This window comes from Corapipo altera, unplaced genomic scaffold (assembly GCF_003945725.1).
Source record: "Corapipo altera isolate COAL_440 unplaced genomic scaffold, ASM394572v1 2, whole genome shotgun sequence".
Classification (NCBI taxonomy): Eukaryota; Metazoa; Chordata; class Aves; order Passeriformes; family Pipridae; genus Corapipo; species Corapipo altera.
The window spans coordinates 11,278,149-11,303,370 of NW_020884890.1; the positions used below are offsets into that span (position 1 = coordinate 11,278,149).

Below are 25,222 nucleotides of genomic sequence, written 5' to 3' on the forward strand. Positions count from 1 at the left end.
GGCAGAGATTGTCCTCCTGAACTTGCCACTGGTGAGGGCGTACCTTGAGTGCTGTGTTCAGTTCTGGGCCCCTAACTATAAGGATATTGAGGTGCTGGAGCATGTCCAAAGAAGGGCAACGAAGCTGGTGAAGGGTGTGGAGTACAAGTCTTACGATGAGTGACTGAAGGAGCTGGGAGTGTTCAGCCTGGAGGCTTAGACCTTATTGCTCTATAAACTACCTGAAATAAGGTTTGAGTCAGGTGGGGGTTGGCCTCTTCTCCCAGGTGACAAGAGACAGGACCAGGGGAAATGGTCTCAAGTTGTAGCAAGGGAGGTTTAGATTGGATATTAGTAAAAATTTCTTCATGGAAGGAGTGGTCAATCATTGGAACACACTGCCCAGGGAAGTGGTGGAGTCACCATCCCTGGAGGTATTTAAAAGATGTGTAGATGTGCCACTTAGGAACATGGTTGAGTGGTGGACTTGATAGCGTTAGATTAACAGTTGGACTCCATGATCTCAGACATCTTTTCCAATCAAAATGATTCTATGATTCTATAAAAGTCATTACCATATGCAGCAGCCTCAGCAATCAGTGTCAGGACCTATACACATTTTTCTCCTTTCAAAGTACATTATTGTGCTCAACATCTCAATGATTATGAAACTGGCAACAAGATATTTACTTTGATCAAGGTGTTTATTGCATCTCAGAGGGCGCACATGCACTGGGGTTTTTTGTTTTCTTTTTTTTTTCTTTTTCCTGTTTGGGATTTTTTTTAACTGAAATACAAAGAAAAGCCATTTTGAAATCAGCTTTTTATAGAACTTTCCCATTACAGTGTTATCCCCACAGCAAATTCAGATACAACCACTTTTAATGGTACCATACATTGATTAAATAGTTCATTTGAAAGACTTTAGGTGAATATCTTTCCAACCCAATATGCTTTTACAGAGAACTGCCAAGCCACTTGTAACACTGATCAACAGTGACCTCATTGAAGAGTCAAGATCTTACACCAAGCCATCAGCGGAAACAGTATGAGAACAAACAAAAATTAAAGAAACACAGTATGTACAGTAAAGGGCATGGATCTCTGGATCAGAATTAAATCTAATCACCAATAGTACAAAAGCTACTCACAGCGCATTCGGGGCAATGGAGAAAACACTAGCCTAAGGCATACACAGGTAAGCACTAAATTAAGAGATGTACATAAGAACTGAACAGAGATGAGTAACATCACTTGTAATGTTTTGACTACAGATATACCAAAAAGTGCTCTCGTATTTGAAATCCCTTAATGCCAGTACAACTATGGTTGCTTTTTCCCAACTACATGGAGAGAAACTGACCCTTTACTTATTTTCAGTGCATTTAGCAAGAACTGATGAGTATGACAATTTGAAATGCAAAAACTCAAATAATTAAAATAGATTTAAAAATAAAACAGCAATAAATATGGTACTTTTCAGACATGATTTTTCATTCTTGATAAATCATTGAAAAAGTATTTGTTATGGAAGTTTTCCTTTATATTACTTTAAATTATCTTAACATATACAGTGCCACAAAAATAAAACATTTTTTTCACCACAATTGAGATTCCTGTGACTGGGGAAAAAAAAAGTATCCTGCACAATTTCTTAAGTATTTTCTTTACTATCTGGTATTATCACACTATGCTTTATAACAGATAAAGGAGAAATTGAGTCCTAGGGAAATTTTAGGTGTCCTCAAAAAGTTATATACATTGAAACCTTCAAAAACCACAGACATAGCTCCAAATGGCTCACCAAACAACAGCTGCATAATCTGCCCCCATGGGATAGGTTCAGAAAAGCACTAGAAGGCATCAGAAACATACATCCATTGTTTAAATTGTAAAACACAAATAACCCAAGTACACAAATTCCGAGAGAGAGTAGGGATAACAGCTAAGGTAGTACACATTCCTAATGTTCACTTTCACAGCTGTGCTACACGTTTCAGGAGGAAGAGAAAGTCTCAGTAAGCGCTAGGTTTGGTACTGGTGGCTCACTTTGAAACTCTGAGCATCCATTTGTAGACTCCAAACTCACGTTTTTAGCATCCAGTCAGAAAAACTGCAGCTGTGAATATAGAAAAGTATTAGATGAAAACTGGAGTAATGAGTTAGTAAAGCACATGCTAGAAAGAACACCAAATCTGCTCATCTCTTCACACCTTCAAGGATTTGCTATCAGTTTTTAATGAAGCACAGTCTTCCCACAGGCAGTTATGAATCTCTCTACTATATATATTAGTTATCTCTTTACTATAAATACTAGTTGGAAGCAGTGAGTCCCAGGAATGAAAGTGCATCCCCACTCCTGGCCATCTCCACCAAGTGCCATGTGCACCTTCCTGTGGCTGGAATTTGGAGAAAGGTGAAGTGGGACTGGGTGATGCCTGCTAAGAGCAGGCTAATTCCATCCACTGCTGCCAACTCCGGTGCAGAGGAGGCTTAGAATTAAGCTTTAGGAAGAAAGAAAAGTGACTCATGAAGAAGGCTTTAAAGTTATGTAATGGTTGTCCTCCACTCACCTGGCAAATTATTCTAGTCTTAATTATAAAATGCCTGCCTTACTTCTGCATTATTATTTTTTAATTGGCATAAGTGTTCAACTCAATTTGACGTTTAACATCGTTCTCCAAAACCCCACAGTAATATTTTGGTATTTTTTTCCTTCCATTCTGCAGTACTGTTTTTTCGCTTCTCCTCCATTTTCTCTTTACATTTACTCCTCTGTTCTTCCCCACCGTTGTTCTATACAGCCCTGCTCAGGACCTCATGCCTCAGCATTCAAAAAAGCAATGCCTTGAAAAATTGTATGGCAGGGGAAAACATTAGCTGGCAGCAGTTAAAATATGCAAATAACCTTCCCTTCATGACCAGAACACGTAAGTTAGTTAGTTTTTCCTCTTTTGAAACCTTTAGACCTGTTACACAAAATCTGTTTCAACACCCACAAGACTGGAATGTGCCTCTTCAACACCATTTTCCCCCTCAGAATTTGTACCCTGTTATAATTCTATATGTTTCAGTATTAATTTAGGAAAAAAACCCCAAACCTGAATCCTCAGATTTAATAGAAGCAAGGTAAAAACGGAAGTTACGGGTTGAAGATAATGTTTCCTGGAAGTCACTTTCGGCAAAAAATGTAGTTAAAAGTCAAGCTTTCAGGCCAAAATTAAGAGTGTGGACAGAGATTTCAGTTTTCATTATCAGTGCATGTTTCTATCTATCTCTGTAGCTACTATTTTATCAGTCATATTCAATCTACTGGCCTAAACAACATCTGTGTGCCAGATATGTACCACAGTGTGACATGCTTAAGCAGGCAGTCACAGAATACCTTATCGTTTACAAGAAATCCTTGATGTTAAGATCCGCTAATGGGTCCTTTGTTGGAGGTTTCTTGGGACTCTGAGTAGCTGGAGTTGGGCTTGGAGAAAGCTAACAGATGCCAGCCAGGAAGGCAGGAAAAAAACAAAGCAGACAAGAACACACAAGCATTAGATAAACATAGACGGTTCTCATACAAGCACATGACAAGCATGCTAAGTTCTCATTTTTCTGCAAGTTCAGCATGGTGCCACTTTACTCAAGCATTGTTTAGATTCCATCCATTCTACAGGGTTAACAATGTGTGGCAGGTTTAATGGATAAGGCTATAGACACTGTAGATCCTAATAAGCCCAGCTTCAAATCACTCTGCCTGTAGGACAGAATGACGACGTTAGGATCACCAATCCAGACAGAAGATAAGCAATTGTTAGATGTTTAACATCAAGGTGCAGAGTAAGCAGAGTACATGCTGCAGAGCATGACTGAAAATTCCAGCAACTGGCATTTAAGTACAAGTTATTCTACACTGGTAATGTAAATAAGAGTCCAAAGTGTAGTGAAAACATGACTAGATTATACACGTTTCCTCCTTTGGCACGTAAAAAGCATCAGTTATTCCATAGAAAATGTCAGTTTTCAAGTTCCATGCAACACTTCTTACTATGGTGATCAAATGATTCTCTTATCCTGTCTTCACTCCTCCCTATCCCTACCTTAACTCAGGGCACAAGAGGTATTTTGTATGTAGCCTTGGTATCTTGATGACTACTCTTCTAGAAAAATTGTCTATGTCCTATAATATTATTCTTGGTAAGTGCAGAGACAGCTTAAGGTGGGAGGAAAAGCAAGACCAAGTACGTTCTTACTTGGAGCAGTTTCAAGATCTTACCACTTCCACATGGAAAACCCTGACAAGCCTCATTGGGAATGTAGTTCCCTACTTAAAAAGTGTTGCTACATGTTGGTTGCTTGATATTTGCAAAACAAGGGAGGTGACTTGGTTTCCAGGGTTACGAGTGAGATTTTTAGAGCTAAAACATCAACTTCCATCTCCCACCTTACTTGAAAGACAAGATGGACTTCTGACTCACAAAGAAGCAAAATACTACAGTGAAGTCATTCCCTGCCTCTCCTCTGGATGGGTCCTTTTCTTTTCAGAGTTATCATAAACCAAACTCTACTTTGAAAAAATAGCCTGGAACAGGTATTATAGCTAATGCTGTATTGCCTACTGGCTAGGAGCTCAAAGCTTTGCATCACAGTGGGTACATGGTGCTGCACTTCCAAATTTATGAGCATCCAGTTTAAAAAAATTCTTAGGAAACTATGGAAGGCAGCTGTTAATACTCACTTCAACAGGAGGGATGGCATGGCTCCACTACTCAACCTACTTCACCAATAATTACCCTGTTAGGTTTTTCCAGCATATTAAAGAAGGGCCTCATCCCCCTGGCAACCAGTAACTTGTGACACACTGTTTCCTGCTTATTCTTAATTAGTGTAGAATTAAAAATATGTTTGCTTTAGTTTTAGATGGCCAAACCTGTGTTCCCTCTATGTTGAAATATGTGAATGTCACGAAGTCAGATATAGTTTAAAAACAAGAAAAACTGAAACAGTCATGGATCTCCCACTTAAAAAAGAGCACAGTGATCAAGATTATTCATTTGCATTCCTCTACCATAATGTAAGTTAGAAAAAAACCTTCATGGTATTTAAATCTGTGCATTGCTGTGAAAAGAGTGCACTCCAGTGTTGCATACACTATGGTAATTCATATTTGAATGCAGTTGTTTTGCACTGAAAGATACCTAGCAAGCTACCAGCCTGAAACAAATAAAGTTGTATTTATTGAGAAACAGCTGTCATGAAAGAACTGGAGATCTTAGCTTGTTCATAAATAGAAGGTTGGTTTTCTGAGGAGTCTCTTGTTGGGCTGGGAGGAAAGACGCCGAGTACAGCTCTAGTAAATTATGATAGGCTGTGAACAAGATAGGAACACCCATCAACTCCGCTTTGAGCTTTACCCAAACATCTCCCAGAACTTGAATTTAGTTAGCTACTGGAGACTTTTCAAACCTGTTTCATTGGTCTCATACAAGGCAACTAGTAAAAATCAAGGTGGTTCATGTGATCTGCTGCAAATTGGGCAGCTGACTTCTGTAAGGCATCTCATTTACAGATCTACAGCTAGAGTTAAACTGAGATAATGCATACACATAAGCTACTTTCTAGAGAAATGGAGAGCAATCAGTAACACTTACCTGTACACCAGGGCCAGTGGCGGCTCCAAAGGGGGGCCTCATCATAGGCTGCCCGTACATCACTGGCTGTTGAGGCATCATGGGCATGCCTGCACCTGCTGGGGGCTGTAAATTAACATGGAGTCAGCAGGGCTCTGGGTGGAGGAAGGAGAGCAGTGTAACAGACGAGACTCACCATCCCAAATGCTGCTCCTGGCTGTGGGACAGGTGGAGTACCTCCTGCAGCAGGAACAGCACTTGCTGGAGGCACACCTCCTGCCTAAAAAATAGATTAAAAAAAGTAAAAAACCAAGAATCTAACACCAACCATCTGGAAACCACAGAGTCTCCACCATTCTCAAAGCTGTTCTGGAAAGTAGGACTGTTATGCAGCACATATGTAACCTCAAAACCACAAGGTTTCAAAGAATGAGAGAGCTGAATGAGTCCTTATGCTGATGCTCAGCTTGCTTCTTTATAAGAAAGCAAGGATGACAGACTTGATTCTCTTCATGAATAGAGTCCATTTACTGAATGTAACATAAAATAGGCCCAAGAAAATACTCACTTTCCACTTCCTTCTACACTGTATAAGAAAGCATTCCAATTTCACAACAGCTAACACACTATAGCACTTATTGCAGCACTGTATTTTAGTAAAAGCTTAAGCAGATTGTAAAGCTAAGGCAAATAACTGCTAAATTAGTTTACAATGAAAAAATCAATTACACACCAAGATTCATTTTAAGTTAAAGAGTAAGTTAAGCCACTTAAGCCACAATCAGAACCAATACATACTTTACTAAGGACAGTTTAGTTTATCTTGCTATGCTTTTCATTCCTTTGCTTGACTTGCTAACATTTTCATTCAAATAACACAAGGGATAAAAAAGTCTATCTTTCTCTAGAATTCAGGAAGAGGGAACTGTTAGTTTAGTAGTTCGACTGGATATAGAGCACAAGAGCATCTCTGAACAAGGCCACTCCACCCTACTTACCTAGCATGACCTGCACATCATCCCTTTTGACTCCCTTGTCTGTAACTTCTCATGCACAGAGTCTCCTTATGGTCTTGAAAGCACCCCAGTATTTACTTTTCACAGATATATATACAATATAAATTATATATATATAATATATATATTATATATAAATTATAATAACTCTGAAGAGAGGCAGAAAGCATTCAAGGAAGGTAGTAGGATTTCATTACTGCTATTGTATGGCCTAAGTATATTGGCACAATCTCTCAAGCTGTTACAGATGCATGTGTGGTCATGCCTGTGCTTCCACATCCTTACCTCCTACCTTGAGTCAGTTATATCCCACTACACTTAGAGAGCAGCTAGCACACTTACAGTTGAAAGGACAGTGTGTCTTTGGAGATATGCTGGAATTACTCACTGAACAGTTCGCTTCTGTGAATGCTGCATTTAGTGCCCTTGGTTGATCCTTGCTTCTACACTAAAATATGCCAGTTTCTCAGGAAGCTGGAGACAAGTCAAGATAACCTGCCCCAGATTCATTAATCAAACACCCTACATTTTCTGGCTGAGAATTTATGAACCTCTATTTCAGTCTGAAAGTTTTCTGGGGAGAATTTCAATTAACAGATATACCGTGCTAGCAGCGTCCACAGACTAAAACAAACATCTGGACACTCGGGTATGAAAAGCAAGAAATAGAAACACACAGGTTCATGACATCAGATGCACTGATCTGACTTCACAGGAACGCATTGTAGCTCAAAATTCAGTCAGGCAGATGCCAAGAAAATGGCCACACAAAATGAATCTGCTTTTACCTCAAAGCACTAGGGTCACTCCAGGAAAGAGGCTTTTATGAAATTCTGCTGATTTTAATCCAGAAATTGAAACATCACAAGGAAGGGAATAAGTGACCAAAACTTAAGTAGTTCAACAGTGACAAAAAGAAAAGTTTAATTTTGGTCTCCACATTTATTTTTCCTGATGATCTGGCTTTCTCTGGTTTCATAAAATACCTTAGTGTATGATTTTGAAGAAAAATATATATAATAAACATTTAATGAAATGCTATCAAAACTACCCAGCTTCCCAGAAAGACTAGTTACTTATCAGATGGTAAAATCACTACAAGATCAGGCTGATCTTAAAGAAGTTTGAAAATTCAGGCAGTACAACTCATTAGATAGTTCACATCCAAGTAGAGCAAGGACTGTTTGAAGACATTATTTTCAAGCTTACAGCACAGAAATGGTTAATTACTACTACTATATCAACACATTGCCTGAGAATTGCCTGCTGGACAGACAGTCCAAGCGGAGCTGTGTTAGGTAGTTTTAAGCCAGCAGTAATAACTGTAGTGCAGGTGAGGTGTTGTTAGTATCTTCATGTTTAGTACGTAAGTACAAAAAGAGATTAAAATGATATGAATTTCACTTACATTGTACAGTATTGCCCAGCCTTTCTATTAAGAAAAAAAGTTGATGTTACAACTAACACATTCAGTGAAGTAAAGGAATTCTTGTTCCTTTAGGTTAGGAACCTTGTTCCAGTAAGGTTAAGGAACATGCTTAGAGTCATGTTCACACCTAGCTGTGGTAGTAAGAAACTGAAACCCCTTCGGAGTTCTTTCCTTCCTTTCCTAAGCCAACTTTTTTCAAATGGAGGCTGATTTATGTCTTGTGAGACTTTTGATGAGATCAGGTATGACACCTCTTCATATTACTCTTGTAGCTTACTCATGATCAAGTTGCTCTTGTGCCAGAATCTAGACATTTAGCTTCACTCGATCCTCTTCTCAAAGTTAGTGCCTTCTGAATCTTTTTACAGGGTCATGGGTAATCTTAACTTTTCCAACAGACTGCTTTACCCTGCTAAATAAGCTACCCAATTCTAACCTAACATCAATCCCCTAATCAGTATGAATACTGTGTAGTGTTTTGATCTACTTCATTCAGGAAAATTTTAAAAAACCCTATTTATTTTCTCTCCTTCCAGTACTTCAGCTTTGGATCAACAGCATTTTCTTTTTGGGAAATCGACCTGGGCCTCATGCTGGCAAGACTTATACAGCTAATCACACACTTAGAAATGTCCACAGGTATTGAATGTACATGTAGAGCAACATCTGGATACATATGTTAGTGTATTTTTCATTTATGTGTACTCAATGATTTCTTTATGCCAGCTGTAAATCTGTTCTTAAAAAATGTGTCTTGAAACATTCATATAATTTATAGAGAAGCTGTATAGCTTCTTTAGCTGAAGTAGACTGGAGCAGTGCCTATGTATGCTTGCAAAATCTCATGAAGAATCGATAGTTCAATACCAGTGTTACCTATGGATTAACTACCTACCAATGGAGCACCTGGGACACCACCAGTTGACCATGTTGCAGGTGCTACTTTTGGCTGCCAGTTGGCTCCTCCTGTTAACTTTTTCTCTCCAGCATTCCACTGAAGGTCTCCCCTAATAGAGAGGGAGACAGGCAGGCTATTATTTGCATACTCCCACAGCGAAAATGAAAACGGATTGCAGCATACATTAACATTAGACGTGCAGCTACATTAGCTTATGGTGTATGCAGTTATTAACAGAAAGATATACTTTTAGTGACACTCAGTTTCAAGGGTTGTTAGCAGTAGACATCAGTACACTCTATACTGAAGTCAGTTACATGGTTATGGCCTTTGTGGTGAGAATTAAAGAGAAGTTTTACTTAGTATTGACTGAAGGTAACATTGCATATACCCTTGCAAAGTAGGAAGAGGGACTGCTACTGCCTATTCTACTAGGGCCAGGCAGTAGAGCTGCCTGCTAGATGTCTTTGAAAGGTGATTTCATTGCTGGAAATCTTGCTCAGACAGCTGAAGGAGGAAAGGATTCAGTTCTGAAAAAAGTTGACAGATACAAGAGAAACAAATCATTCATAGAATAAAAGGGCTGTTGCAAAACCAGGTTTTCTTAGAGGCTGCTCTATCCAGAATAAAATACATAATTTGAACAAAGTAGATTGAATGAAGATATGTTTTGGGGATAAACCTCTTGATGTGTTTATACATATCCCTCCTATCATCTCCACAGAGGCACAAAACATTTTAAAGTCTTGCATACAGAGGAAGACTCAGGATTAAGCAGCTAGACTAAGACAATATATTAAACAAATAAATGCAATCTTATAAATATTTCTTTTTGCAAAAAGAAGCTTTTCACTGCATGGAATGAACTTCTTTTCTATTTTGTATTTTAATGCCTACACAATAACTACATCCAGCATCTGTAAAAATATAACAAATTATATCTTAGCCTAGATTACTGAGAGGAGCTATACAATTTATTATCTGGACAATTTGTTCACTATAAGCTGTTTGGAAATCAGCCATTCAATATGAAGACAGTAATTTACAGGAAAAAAATATTTCTCAGACTCAGATTAAAGACAGCAAGTTTAAAAGCTATGTCAGGAACAATTAACCTTAATTACTCACTGAATCTGTATCAAATAGAATACTTTCTCCAGAATTTTTATGAACTGATTGGGAAGCAGGGGAACATAACCAATTCATTGTGTCTTAATAAACACTGAAATAGATGTAAGGCTATACAGTAGATTTGAAAACTTCCTTTTATTTTAAACAAAGTTGAACTTACTTTTTTGAAGTAGTACCAGAAATTCCAAGATCTGAAATTGAAACAAAAAAAGGAAATAAAAAAAAGAAGTCATATGTTTAGTAAATTAAAGAATGTCCAAGTAACAGTTTACATTTCATTGCACACAGGCTTAAAAAGAGTAAAAAAGTTTTGGCTATCTTCATTTAGGCAGTATCAGAGGACTGAGAGGACTGGCCACATCTACCCATTCTTCAGGACAAGCATTTGAGAAATCCTGTACATGTCTTACACTTGGAGAAGGCATTTTTACTTCATAAGCAAATCAAAGTAACAATATATTTAGGTCTACAAAATGCTAACTTATTTAAGAGAACCAAACTATTTACCATGAATGACAACACTAGTTTCTGTTCCTCATTATACAAACGGAAATAAAAGGTTGATTTTCAAATACACATAAATCTGAACATTACCTATAAGTTTTGCACTGTTTTATCTGCTCTATCACACATGGAAATCCCAAGTAGATTCCTTAATTATCCTTTGGAAGAAGTTTTAAACTAAATTTTAAAGAATACTTTTGTCATATGACCAGTACAAGTCCTGTAAGTCAGAGATTGCTCAGTTTGACTGTCTCCCCAAACTTGGATATACCAAACGACTTGCAGAAGATGTTTCAAGGGATTAAGAGTTCTGCTAACTTCTAAGCATAGTAGTTTTCCTCCACATCTAACGGACGTGTATGTGTCATAAGATCAGTTATATCTTTGCTGTGGTGTTCTTGAGTGCTGGTACACTCATCACTCCCCTGCTCCTCTTTCTTTCATTAAGCATGAAGTCAATTACTTGTGCCCACCAGCTTTGCTGCTTAAATTCCATAATGCTATCAGATACACTGGACAATTTTCACTTTTCCATCTATTACCCAGGAGCACATCCACTTAGGAGTCTGATGTCTCCCTGGAACGTACCTGAGACAGTCACACGTTACAAATCACACCTACTAAACAGATACCATTATTTGACTCAGATCCTGGGCAAAAAGAAGGACAAGTCACAAACCCAGACTACCAGCTATCTGGATCAGGCCTTATTCCTGTGAATAGCTTTCCCAGTTTCCCCAGCAAAACAGAAGGATACTGAAGCAAGCTAAAATATACAGGTATTTGACTCAATGGAAAAGTAACACAGCTCCATGCCACAGCACTTAAAAACAGAATTTGTCACTTACTGCCTACTAAATTTGCAAGAGACGAATCAAGATCACTTCCAAGGCCTTTGCTTGCTGCTGAAGCAGTGACTGTTGCTGCTGCTGTAGGTGCTACAGGTTGACCAGAAGGAACCATAGTTGGCATAAGAAGATCACCTAAACCATCAAAAACTGAAAGTGAAAAGAAAGTTGGTTAGAAGAGCAGCTGTGGTAAGAAAAGCAATGCCTGCCACTTTGCTGTTGCTCCAACAAATATAGCACAGACAACCACATCACAGGTCTTACCAAAACACCATTTGACATTAAAAATAATGCCAACAATGGCATGCATGTCATTTTACTAGACACTGAATGTACAGTAATCCTGAAAAATCTATACCAATGAAAACTAATATGAGAAGACATGCCTAAAAGGACTTTAATTGGAGCATTCAATCTACATAGATACAGCACCACTTCCACACTACACTATTTTCCCAAAAACCATTCTTGGAGAGATGTCAGATGCACACACATTATGTCAGGAGATATTCATTTAAATGGTTTTAAAATGAACATCTTGCAGCAAACACCAGTCAGAATTACTGTGGTAAAGGCAGTCTTATACCTTGACATCTCACAGCAACAGGATTGGAAGTCTAAAGTTGTTACTATTCACTTGCAAGCAGCAGGGAATTGGGAAAACCTACTAACATGAGATCAGAAGGAACCAGAACCATCCACACTGACAGTGCTACCCTCCTTAGTCCAGTCATCTAACTCAGAAGTTCATTTTTTAGATTCCTTGAAGTCAAACTGCTTGGTATATCTCATGCCTGAGTTCTATCTTCTGATCTGTATTTGAGGTACATGCTAATGTTAAGTCAACAGGAAAGGGTAGCATGTGCACTGGCAAGCAACCAAATACCCAAGCAGCAGTACTACTTCCACCTTTTTTTCTTATACAGTTGCAGGACTCACCAATTTTAAGTTTGTAGCAAGGACCCAGCATGAAAAATATAGAACGGAAGAGATGCAAACAAAATGACAGCAGTGATAAAAGTTTAGGCTTATAATCAGGCAAAGAACGCTATGCCACTTTCTGTTGTGTGCACCCTCAGGTGCCATGCAAGCTCAAGAACACCTGCAGCAGTGGCAGCAAGATGACTTGCCTATATGTTACTTACAGAATAGTGTTTTCCTTGTGTAATTCCTAATTCATGCTATTAAGCACATGCAAGGATGATGTTCACACTAGTTTGATTTTACTGACATGGTAGTATAAAAAATGGGTACAGAGAGCCCTTGGCACACACCAGCCTAAACACTGCCCTGAGGTTCTTCCAGTAGAGAAAGAAGAGAGAGTTCACTGATTTGCTTGTACTCAGATCCTAAATACAGTATCATTAACTCATCTAAACACATTAACACATTAATTAAAACACATTAGAAAATTCATGAGAAGAAACCCTGTGGCTCACCTGATGCATCAAACGAACTGCCAGTTGTTGGAGCTGTTGTCCCAAAAGCTGCATCGAAGTTAGGCTGTAGTAAGCTGGTTTGAGCTGGAGTGACTGGGGATGGTGATGGAGAGGGTGCAATAAAAGAGCCTCCGAAGCCTTTAAAAAGTTACATAAGAGAGGTGTGGACATTAGAGTCAGTTGTATTAGTCTGTGTTTAACAAAAGCTCAATCTATAGAGGGCAGAATGATATAGATAATTCTTACTAGACCATTGTAAATAACTCGGTACTCCACAAGCACCCTTGGTATGCCAGGTATGACCATGGAAATGTAAAGACTTACTAAGAGTCACCAATAAAAACTTTGATGTTCTATACTTAGTTTTCTGCAGAGGCAGACCAGCAGCGGAGAGAACGCAGTTCTTCCAGCTCTACATGCTATTGTTCTGCATAAGTAATCTCACAGGCAGAATGCAACAAACAGCTCAGAAAAAAAAACGAAGCAGAGGACTAATGTGAGAAAAGCATATAGATCACCCATCAAGTACTTTGGAATCTCAGTTCAGAAGGTAGGGTTTTACTAATCGAGTTTAGCTCTTCTCAGTATCTTAAAATATTTTGGATTTCCTAGTCAAGATGTCTTCAAGCTGTCCCCCTGCCCCCATGTCAAAGCAGGATCAACAGCATGCACAACTGAACTGCTTCTAAGGTGGAGAATCTCCATGATTAAGGTTAATGTAAGGTTATAAACCTGATGTTTGTATAAATATACCCTATTTATGGAGCCTCATCCCTGGTAGTGTTCAAGGTCAGGCTAGATAGGGCTTTGAGCAACATGGTCTAGTGGCAGGTGTCCCAGCCTATGACAGGAGGGTTGAAACTACATGATCTTTAACGTCCCTTCCATACCAAACCATTGTATGATTCTCTAGCCTACAAAAAATGCACTCCAATGCTTGACTATCCTTAAAATCTCTCCCTTGCCCTCTATTTAATTTGATTTCCCTAGCAATTGAAGAAGACTTGTATCTACAGATTCTGGAAACTGATTAAATATGCAAAGACTCCATCAAAATGAGAAGAAATATGACACTTTCTCAATTATCTTTAGTCTACCACCCATTTCTCTAGTCAATCTCTTCCTGAAGTGATCGATGAGACCTCTACACTGTATCTTCAGTCTCTTAGCCTTGGATTTTCCAGCTGCCCTTGCATAGAAAGGATCAGATCTGAGCTCCAACCAGGACTATGCAAATACAGCAGAAAGAGCACTTGGACAACCAGCAGACTGTACTTCTTTCCCCTATACCAGAATAGGAAGTGTTTTGCTCCACAAGACAGTGATGAGCCAGCGTTTAACCACTGCTTTTAGTTTCTTTTCATGGAACTTCCTGCCTTACAGTCTACCATCCTTATCTGTCCAGCTAATCATTGCTGGACAAAAGCTTGCCTTTGGACAAAAGCTTGAACATTTACTCATTTGAAATTTCTCCTTTAGATAATTTTGTCCAATATTTTAAATTCCGTTTTCTTCCAAAGTAAATACAGTTCTTTTCACGTCGATTGTTGAAAATAAGTGCCCATACAACTTACCAATTTAGAAGAGATCATCTATTTACACTGAACCCTTATCACTACTTGCCTTTTACTGAGTGGTTTGCACCACTGCTTTGTAAGCAGTCAACTGATTCCTTTCTTCCTCAGCTTTCTCCAGCTTTCTTTAGTTATCAGTTCAACAGGGATGTCAGTTTTTTAAAATTGGAAAATAAAGAAAATTCTGAAGATTTTCTAAACACTCTTTTACACAAACTGCTTTCCATGGTCACAGGATATATCAATCACAGTACAGTATGCAGATATCTTACTGTGTTGGTCTTGACTGTTAGAGAGTTAATTTTTTCCATGTTAGCTTGCATGGGACTATGTTTTGGATTTTTGCTGAAAACAGTATTGATAATACAGGGATGTTTTCATTATTGCTGAGTAGGACTTGCACAGCACGAAGGTCTTTTCTGCTCCTCACCCCACACCACCAATGAGAAGGCTGGGGATGTGGAATAAGTTGTGAGGGGACACAGCTGGGATAGCTGACCCCAACTGACAGGGACATTCCATACCATATGGCATCATGCTCAGCATATAAAGCTCTGGAAAAAAGTAGTTTGTCCTCTCAAGTAACCATCACGCATGATGGAGCCCTGCTTTCCAGGAGATGGCTGAACATCTGCCAGCTCATGAGAAGTGGGGAATGAATTCCTTGTTTTGCTTTGTTTGCACAGGCAGTTTTATCTATTAAACTGTCTGTATCTCAAATCACAAGTCTTCTCACTTACTATTCCAATTCTCTCCCCCATCACACCGGAGTAAAGTGAGCAAGTGGCTGTGTGGAGCCGGAGTTGCTGGCCAGACCATGACACTTACAAACACTGACAACAGCACATTTCCCAGCTGTGAAATCAAACACCTGCCAGACATTTAAAGACGTTACAGGCCACAGCTCAACATAAAGAACTCATGCTCAAATTGTGAGCCTCAATTATATCAAATATTACTGTGAGCCCTCAGACGCTCTCTCTGAAAATTTTGCTTTCTTAGAGAAAAAAGACAATACCAAACACTTAACAAATGTTGAAAGAATGAGAGAAATTTATATATGCACACATTGGATGCAAGCATTTACAAATCATATTTTAGAAGAGAGGCAGGTGAGCATTAGATAACTGTATTCAAATCAAAACCCTGCGCGGGCAAATGAGAGCAGTGTGCCATCACTGGGTCCTGGGCACCAGGCCAGCAACTTGCTGTACCTCCAGCAGACAGGCTTTAGTTGTGGAACGCCTGGCCTGTATGAACAGATACACTGGCCCTAGACACAGCTGGGAGAGGACAACAAACCTGACTAAGCACTACAGGTCCAGGAGAATACAACCTGATTAGAAACACCTCATAAATTACATCCTTCAGCTGAAGCTTCCCAGATTGGAGGTAATGACTGAAAACACTCAGATGGTAACCTATACTGGTCCCTTCAGATGCCACTGACCAAGGGCACCGGCTGGAGCCAGGGAAGCAGGAACAGGAAAAGCACAGTGGCTTGCTTTCTGCAGTCCAAAGTAAAGAGCATTTCAACAGTCTGTGTGAGCTTCCCTTGTTTATTAGGCCTATTTCAGTGCAATGGAACCAAGAAGCCTTTATCACCCAAACCCCAGACTACAGCAAGTCACATGCTTGTAGATGCTAACCCTGAATGTGGACAAACACACTGGGATCAGAGATCTGCCCTCAGCTCTCCATGGTCTGTTCTTGAAACAGGTTTGTCACGGGATAATTTAGGTTGGAAGAGACCCCCGGAGGTCAGCCAGTCCAGCATCCCGCTCAAAGGAAGTCTAATCAAATCAAGTTGCACAGATATTTGCCTTAGCACCTCCAAGAGATTTTATTGCTTCTCTGCATGGCCTGTTGTCATATCAGACCATACGTTAGAGTATTCAACCAGTGTTTCCCCACACACTCTGCCTTTTTTACTGTCTTTGTGCACTTCCAAGAAGAACATGGCTAGTCTTTTCTGTATACTCCCATGAGTTTAGACACCTAAAAGGCTTCCCTTTTGCCTTCTCAAGGCTGAATCAGCCCAGTTCTCAGCCTCTTCTTATGTCGTGTGCACAAGTGAACATCTGTGTGGTTCTTCACTGAACTCACTCTGGTACATGTTGATCACCCACACCAAGAGATTATCCAGTACATTCCAGAAGTCCCCTGGATTACCCATGCCCAGCTGTATTCCCTATCTCCCTTTCAGCACATACTATGGTGATGCAAGTTGCCTGAGTGCCAAAGCTTGTGATAGTGATGCTTTCTTCAACTGCTTAAAAAAGGCTTCCTCTACTGCCTCTTCTTGATCAGGTGGTCTGTAGCAGATATCTGCTGAAGCATCACTGATGCTGGGCTGTCCTTTGATCCTTGACACAAGCTATGTCCTAGATCATCACCTGTCCCAAGGCAAAGCTCCATACATTCAACTACCTGTAGAAAAGTACTAATCTCCAAAAAAATCAGACCCTGAAGCAGGTTGACAAGATCCAGGGATGACAAAAGCATTCACTACTGCAATTCTAGATCACAGGACGCATTTCAAGAGCCTGTCTTTCCATTTCCTGAGTGAGAACAAGGAGTCTGGCAGACGGGTATGATCCAATATCCATAATTAAGATTCTGTTTAGAAAGTTCTGTAAGCTTTTGCAAAGCCCCATAAAGTGGCTGTTTCTCCAGCTACAGAAGAGAGTACTTGCCAGCATCTGCTGAAAAATCTGCATGATAACTGGTCTTAATTCCATAGCTTTCAGCTTTGCACTATTTAACAGCAACATCAGACACAAAAGCCATAAAAATCCTTTAACAGATCAAGTTCCTAGTAGTCTAGGTCTTGCACAAGACCCAGAGTAAATCTGCACAAGCAACTGCAACTGATTTAGATGTGGTGTCTGGACATCCCCAACTGCCTGATTTTGAGGTTGCTTTTATTTACACATTCAAGTAAGATTTTATGTAAGAACATGTTACTGGAGTAAATACTGGGACACGCATGCACACAGTTTAACTGGATAGAAAGATCTAGAAGGGAAAATGGCTAGACTGTTGTATTTATCAGCATAGATCTAGTCTCATCTGCTAAAAGGCTTAGAAGAGTAGGAAAGTATTTCTACCATATTTCCTACATCAGTCAAGAAGGAACAGAAACTTATTTGACAGCACAACACTTAAGACAACTATGAATAGTAAGTATACTCATAACAATATTCATATAAACACTTAGTACAACCAAACACTCATAAACCATGAAGGACAAACCTTCAGCCACTATATGAACTCTGGACACTCTTAAATTTAAAACTGGATTACACTGCAGGCTATACATCTGCCATTATCAAGACTGAACAAATGCTTAGCAATATGCTGTGATGTTTACAGACTCTCTCTGTCTGCCAAAAAAAAAGATTCAAATCTACTTGGAGCCCTTTTGAATGTATATTCAAAGCAAAAATAAAATAAATTTTAAAAAATCATCCATTCATCCCAACTGCTTAAGGTGGGCTTGTGTATTTAGACTTAGAACATTCCTTTTATAATTTAGGTTTTGATTTAGTGCAACTCTTCAAATTCAGAGACCACACTGCTGAGGTTAAGCCATCTGGAGCACAATTTCTACTTGTATTTAAGCTTAGTTACAGATAAGGTCATAAAATATTTTGTATTGTAATGTTTGCACGAGCAGAATTAGCTTCTGTCCAACAACATCTTCACACTCAGTCCCCCAGCAATACACATAACTGCAAATGACTGGTATGTTTCAGAACCTACAGTTAAAGCTTGATCTTTGGCCTTAAGCTATCCATAAACTAACTAATACAAAGACCTACTGAAGCACATATGAAGAATATAAAACCAAAAAGTAGTCTTCTACCTTAAAATCTGAAGCTGTCTGCACTAAAACTTTAGCATGCATTTAGACATTATATCCCACTTTGAGTATCTAACTTGCATCTCTAGTATCTGGAATGATTGAGAATGAACATATACATTATTTTTATTATCTAGACTACTTCTACCTTCCTATGGTACAACTAGACGATGCCCGCTCTTAGAGCAGGTACTAGAAAACGTAACTAGAATGGGTTAGCAGTAGCATAAAGGGCAGACTGTCACTCTAGCTCAGAATTAAAGCCACAAAGGTACAACATGAAGCTAAAAATCACCTTTGAAATTCATGAGGGATAACCTACCAACCAACTCTACTGACAAACTGTGCTGGTTTTGGCTGGGGTAGAGTTACTTTAAATCGCAACACAAATTCACCTTTCAGAAACAAGGGAGAACTTATGACAAATCATCTACAAAACAGAAGTGCATTAGTTTCCTTCCTCCTGATGAAGATGTGGCCTACAAACTTCAGACAGGGATGGGTAAGAGTGACAACTGTTTAGCACAATCACTATAGCCACTACAATATGTGGTATAGCAAGTATTTTGGAGAATGGTATGCACAGAATTCAAGGGAAGCTCCTTGTCTGCAGGATGCAGACTACAATGATACAGTTATTTCAATCTTTGATATAATGTGTGACAGTGATGTCACACTCAGCACTAGCAGAGACCTCATCTTGTCCAGTATAACGAGAGGGTCTCTATCACTTCTATGCCCTTGTGCTGAGAAAAGTGTACTCTCACCATTCCACTCTCCTTGGCTAAATGCAAGACTGCTACCAAGTCATTCATTCAAGCTACTAACACTTAAGTGTTCAACCTGCCTCAGTTAAAGCAACCAAACTGAATGAACTCAATGCAATGAAGAATAATTAGCAGTAGGAACAAGAAGCATAGCCTGAAACACTGCTTAAGTACTGCTACAGACAGCCAAAGAAACTTTATACAGACACTCATATTCAGTGAACAGTACAGAAAAATAAGAGTTGCGTGGGAGGTAGGAAAACAAAGAGCACGGAAAGAAGAAAATCTAGGAAGTTAACTTGTACTTCAGTACATTGCCTCCATTATAAATCCCTCTAGTTTTAATTAAAACATCTAAAGTAGTGAGAAATCTTATGATTGAGTATTTTATGCCACTCCAAAAGTTTATCTACACCCAAGGAACATAAAAGACAACTTCTTAGTATTGCTTTGAAATAATAAATTTTTAGAAGTTCTTTATTACCAGCAAGTAGGTCTGCAGAAGCTGAGGAACTAGAAGCAGCCTGAGTTGTGGGCTGGGGTTCGGGAGCACTACTTCCAAAAGCATCTAAAGGGAATTCCAGAAAGCATCAAGAAAAAGTAAAGAGTTCAATATTAAATATATCAATTCATCACTTATCATAAACAAAAGATGAAAGGATAACCACTTCAAAATGAAAGTGCTTGGCCATCTTTATTGCAGAGCAGTACCATGGACACAAAGTTCAGGTGGAAAAAAGGAGGTGCAACAAACCAGTACTTGAAAGAAATCTTTTCTATTTAAGCCTCTCCTCAGAAAACCCATACAAAGCACAGCATTCAAGACAACAGGGTTAATTCATTTGGAGATGAATACACTGAACTAGACTTTGGAATAATTCCAGCCAGAACCTAGTGACTCACATTAAGTCTTTTTAGAGGAATATTTCACTGATGTTTCATATTCACTGCCTCTAAGCAACATTCCTGTTTTGCAACACGCCTAGAATTGGCTGTGCCTATCCTGATTTCCACCTTGTCAAATCCAACAAAGATCCTGTGACTCAGATACCCAGTTTGAGACAAGTCACCCTTAAAACTTCAGCTGCTTTGAGAAACGGAACTGAAAGAAAACAACATGACCATGGAGACTTGCAAAGAAAGAAAAAAGGACACAGTAGACTTTCACTGGACATCTGAGGAAGAGCCACACATGCACTGACTGAAGACAGAATGGCAAGTGTCATGACAACAGAATGACCACACCAACAGTTTATTTGCAGTTCGTTATTTTGCAGCGTTAAGAAGGGGACATGCTAGTCTCAGCTGTAATGCCACACAAAAAAGTTGTGAGAAGGGAAAACCCGCAGCTTTAGCAAAGCGCAAAGGTAATTGAAATGAAGTGATTCAACTCTTAAGTGGTGAGGAAAGAAAAATACCCACCACCAAATAGGTCAATCACACCTGAAGAATCCACCTTTGCTGGAGAGGCAGTGGGTAGAGGAGAGGGGGCTGCAAATGCATCCACTGCAGTGAGCACAGGATAAATAATATTTAGTATCAGCAAGGCAACAATGATAGCTAAATATTTCAAAGCCATATAGGCTCCACCAGTTAGAACCACAGGGTTGGTAAATTCAGGTAACAGTCTTCAGAACTGCAAACAGAAAATGTTACATTTCTCACACAGCAACTGAAAACCACAGTACTTTAAAGAAAGCATTGTTTATTAAGAATTTCCTCATGCTTAGAGAAGGATTTGCTCTTTCAACAATCACATTATTTACTCAGCTTCAGTGTCAGCCAATTCATGGTTTGCATCTTCAGCAAGTGCACATCTTGTGACCAAAGCATCAAATCCACAACTTAGTATTTCTTAGTATTTCAGCTTAAAGATGTAAATCGGTAGCAAGTTGATTTTTTTTTCCTTTTTTCACTTATGGAAAAAAATCCAAACCCAGAAAGTATGAAGAAAGGCCTGTGAAAACAAGCACTCACCAGATAAGAGATCACCAGTGAGAGAACTCTCAGGCACAGGAGAAGCCGCAGGTGGTGGAGATGAAAATGTATCTTCCAGAAATGAAAGAAAAAACCAAGAAGTAAGTGTCACTCAAGTTAGTTTATATCATTGCACAGCATCAAAGCAGCAGACCATTGGAAGAATTCTCTCTTTACCTGTACCAAAGAGATCTATGCTAGGAGTAGCATCTGGTTTAGGTGCTGCAGGTGCATCAGGAGCAGACTCAAATAAATCTAAGGCCAAGAACACAACACATCTTTAACTCATTTTTGAAAGGCAGGACTGAAAGCAGAACTCTCAAATTTTGCACATCATATTTGAAATTAATAGGCTCTCTGGTTTGAAAGCCTAGCGCACAACACGCATGCAACAATGACTGTTTGGTACTCCTGACAGATCAATCCACCAGAATCAAAGAGTTAAAAACAAAATTACCACCAAATATATCTAGAGCAGGAGGAGCGGAGGTGGTGGCGGTAGCAGAAGTGGTGGCAGTAGTGGTAGTGGCAGTAGCTGTAGTAGCAGTAGCAGCAGCAGCAACAGCAGCAGCTGGAGAAGGAGTTGTTGCAGGAACTGGAGTGGCTGCGCTAGTTGTAGGGGTAACTACAGGAACAGCAGTCTCTGTTGGCTTCATAGCAAAGAGGTCCAGCTCAGGAGCAGCCTCTGCACTACCTTCGGATGGGGCAAAGGGGTCTTGTAAAAAGGAGAGGGGAAATATATGTGTATGCATACTTAGGATCAGTGAGGGAGGAAGTCAAGAACAAAGCAACTACAGGCAATGCACATACCGCAAATACACGCACATGTAGAGGACGTCGCTCTAACATCTAGCTTACTTATCCAGACATGTTATTTATGTTTTTCTAAAATAAAGACCATCTGAAAGGCTGAGCAGTTTAATTACTAGAGGGGAGAACTTTCAAAGGCTGTTTGACAAGGCCAAAAACCGAAATATGACAAAAGACTATCCAGGGTACTGCTTACAACTCAGCACTGAGAGAACTGTTTATTAGCACTACCAAATAAGCACAAAGTTACTGGGACTCGGAAACAGGCAGTTTTGTTAAGCATGCTCTTCAGTCTAAGGTTTGTTTTGACCAAATGCAAACACTATGAAAATTTCAGAAAAACACACTGCCATGTAGTTTAAACAAAAAAAACCAGCAAAACAAGATACTATCTAATGACATAAAACCCACCATTTCCTGAACATGCATCAAGAGCTGCTGCTACAGGGGTTGGGGTAGCTGGTGCTGCTGCCCCTTCAGCTGCTGCAGGGGCTTCCCCAGGAGAAGCTGCAAAGGCATCTTGGGTGCAGTTTAGGAACAGAAATTAAAAGAAAAAAAGAATAAAGAGAAGAAAAATATAGTAAAAGAACCAAGTTAAATTGCATAGGTAGATACCCTTATACAACATGAATGTATTACTCCAACGGCAAAAGTCATGCAGCGCAAAACACTTTGTCTCTCCCCCAACCCCACACAAGCAGGTTCTAGACAGGGTCTGTAGATGGAGATTCTTGGGTTGCTCACAGAAAGTACAGTGAGTGCAAAAGAAGGCATTATTCTCATTGTATAAGGGATCTGAGCAGCATGCTCATGTACTACCCAAAATTAACTAATTAACAAAATTAACTGAAGAGTAGATATTAACAACTTGCATGCTCAAAGTCTGTATTACATGTGATTAATCTGCAACTGTGAGTTTACTCACATAGCATTGTGCTTTGCAAACTTAAGCATTGTTATGAATAACAATCTAGTTACTCTGGCAGATATCTCTATCTACTATTTCTAGTTTTTGAGCCAAGTCAGTCATGCAACGTCTGAAAAATTGAACTTGTTTGTTTCTTAACAGTATTCCAATTGGATCTTTCTGAAGCCATAATCTGATGTATAGGTTATATTTACTAGGTTTGCTTGAAACAGATCAAGAATGTTCATCCTGCTGGCCAGGATAGTTTGTCTGTCCTTTTACGATCACTTCTAGGCCAACTGGTCAAGTCAGGGAAAACAACAAGTCTGGGGTTTTGGAATGACTTGCTCATGAGTTTTCTTTGACTGGTTTTTTTTTTTTTGTTTGTCACTTGCTAAGTGGCATGCTTAAATTTCAAGCTATGAACTTTCACAGAACTATTTCTAGGCTTAAACCACAATTTGTAGCTCTTAATTCTATGAAGTAGTCCTAATGGACAGAGCCATTTGGACTATCCTCACAGGCAAGCATTTTCTTCACAAAAAGACTGCACAATTAGGATTAAATACTTCAAGATGCTTGTAAAGGCCATTTTTCTACTGCTACAAAGTTAGCAAGTTAAAAAAAATCTGCAATTGCATTGTCAAACTAGTACAGAAAAAAGCTTAACATGCTTTAACTTGAGTGTCAATTTTAAAATGAAAACAACCATTTTAAAAACAAATTTGCGCCAGGAAATCTAAAAAGCTCAAAAGAACATGCATGGAAATTTCAACAGAAGAGAAGAAAGCCAATTAGTCTTGTACAATAGAATTAAAATGAGTTAGTAGCAAAAAGGCCTGCTAATAAGCCATTTCAAATATAATTCTATTTTTCAAGTAACAAGGTTGTTCAACAACAAAACTGGATGGCAGTCGTCCAAGTAAAAAAGTCAGAAGGCGTCAAACATCACAGTATTGTATGTATACCAGACACTGGCATACACTACGTAGAAGAAATTCAACACAGAACTGAACTGAAGAGTTTTGCATTGTACTACTTGGGAATATGCTATGTGTAAGGTCATGTGTGTTGGGTTTTGCTCTACAGGGCCAGCTTTCAGATGGACGGTCACCCTGGGCTCTTTCAAAAGAACACATTTGTACCCCCACAAGCTTGTAGGCCAACAGTACAGACATTAGTCAACCCTACTCATAATTATTTCCCAAAATGAAAGGATAGACTTCAGATGATATATAAAGGAATTCAGAATGCATAGAGTTAGTCACAAGTTCTATGTTGGGATCACTTTAGCCTCAGAGTAACACCTATTCCTGTACAGATGTAGGCTATTGAAGTTCCACATGTAACAGTCATAGATACTCAAGTGGGTACAAATTACTTCCAGCCCACAAATGGAAGGAAACAGATAGTTTGGCACCAGCCGTATTATTTACTGACACTTCTGAATAAGGTTCTTGCCAAGCATTATAATTTTGTTTAGCATCAGACTTGGGTTAAATAGCAGAGGGGATAAGCACCTCAGTTCATAATGTAATCTGAAGGAAAAAAGTCATATTAAGAATTTCTAATACTAGTTACTCCAAGAAGTTCAAGAAACATATACAATGAACATCGAGAGAAACCAACCTGAACAGGTGACCCTAAAACTCACAGTTCAAACTAAGGGTTTGTCATTGGTTTTTTTAAGTTAATGCTTATCAAGTTCTTCGAAGTTTTTCAAAAAGCTCTGCTGCACCTGCACAGTTGCCCTTTGCCCTCTGCTAAAATCTAGCACGAAATGCAGAAATGGATACAATTTAGTCTGCATATTTTATCATTAAAAAAAGGACTGTTTATTTTCTTTTTTTGTTCCTCCACATTGGCATAGTAACACTACATTTGCATATCCAGCACTGTAAGAGATCTTCCCCCTTTTTAAGTATTTACTATATTCTTTACATTTCTGCATCTTCTGTTTCAAAAGTCAATTTAGCTTTTGACTTCTAGAATCAAGTAGCATACGGTTCTCACTTGAATGCATTGATATCATGAAAACTTAGAGATGTTGCTGAAACCTTTGCAAGTTCCCACTGCATGAAACCTTTACTAGGAGTGGTAGGTATGTATTATGTACTGCATTAAATTTAAATTAATAAATATCATTCTTATTGAAATCATATGCAAACAAGGACATTTTAAAGTTCTGAAATACTGAAGTAGTGGTTCAATACGCCTTGTTTGCAGTAAAATAAGCATTCCTGAAGAGTGATCTGTTTCATTTCATAAATTCAGGTTTTATCTGATGCCACAGCATCAAATACATGACAAAGTTACTCACACATGATGATACAGCTGACCTATTTAATGTATTATGCAACAAGTGAAACGTACCTGTAGAAAGTCACAAGTACAGGAAAGATTGTAGAACTAAAGTGTACATGAGAAACTGTTTCCACAGTTTTTTCCCCTCTTCAA

At 39.0% G+C, this 25,222-nt stretch overlaps 1 protein-coding gene across 5 annotated transcripts in view; it reads right to left on the reverse strand.

Moving 5' to 3' along the window:
* Positions 1–664: 664 nt before the first annotated feature.
* Positions 665–25,222, reverse strand: part of SNAP91 (synaptosome associated protein 91) — a 68,199-nt gene continuing 43,641 nt past the window's right edge. The window contains exons 17-30 of one of the 5 annotated variants that reach the window (XM_027644917.1): positions 22,270–22,377; positions 21,506–21,742; positions 21,226–21,303; positions 21,049–21,120; positions 20,494–20,577; positions 19,556–19,639; positions 12,866–13,003; positions 11,427–11,576; positions 10,235–10,265; positions 8,941–9,052; positions 5,797–5,880; positions 5,622–5,726; positions 3,365–3,465; positions 665–2,098 (exon numbers count right to left, since the gene is read on the reverse strand). In XM_027644917.1, coding sequence (XP_027500718.1) covers positions 3,373–3,465; positions 5,622–5,726; positions 5,797–5,880; positions 8,941–9,052; positions 10,235–10,265; positions 11,427–11,576; positions 12,866–13,003; positions 19,556–19,639; positions 20,494–20,577; positions 21,049–21,120; positions 21,226–21,303; positions 21,506–21,742; positions 22,270–22,377 — 1,376 coding nt within the window. In that variant the 3' untranslated portion in view covers positions 665–2,098; positions 3,365–3,372. Of the gene's footprint in view, positions 2,099–3,364; positions 3,466–5,621; positions 5,727–5,796; positions 5,881–8,940; positions 9,053–10,234; positions 10,266–11,426; positions 11,577–12,865; positions 13,004–19,555; positions 19,640–20,493; positions 20,578–21,048; positions 21,121–21,225; positions 21,304–21,505; positions 21,764–22,269; positions 22,378–25,222 lie in introns of all 5 variants that reach the window. The other 4 variants (XM_027644916.1, XM_027644915.1, XM_027644919.1 and 1 more) reach the window with 4 other exon arrangements.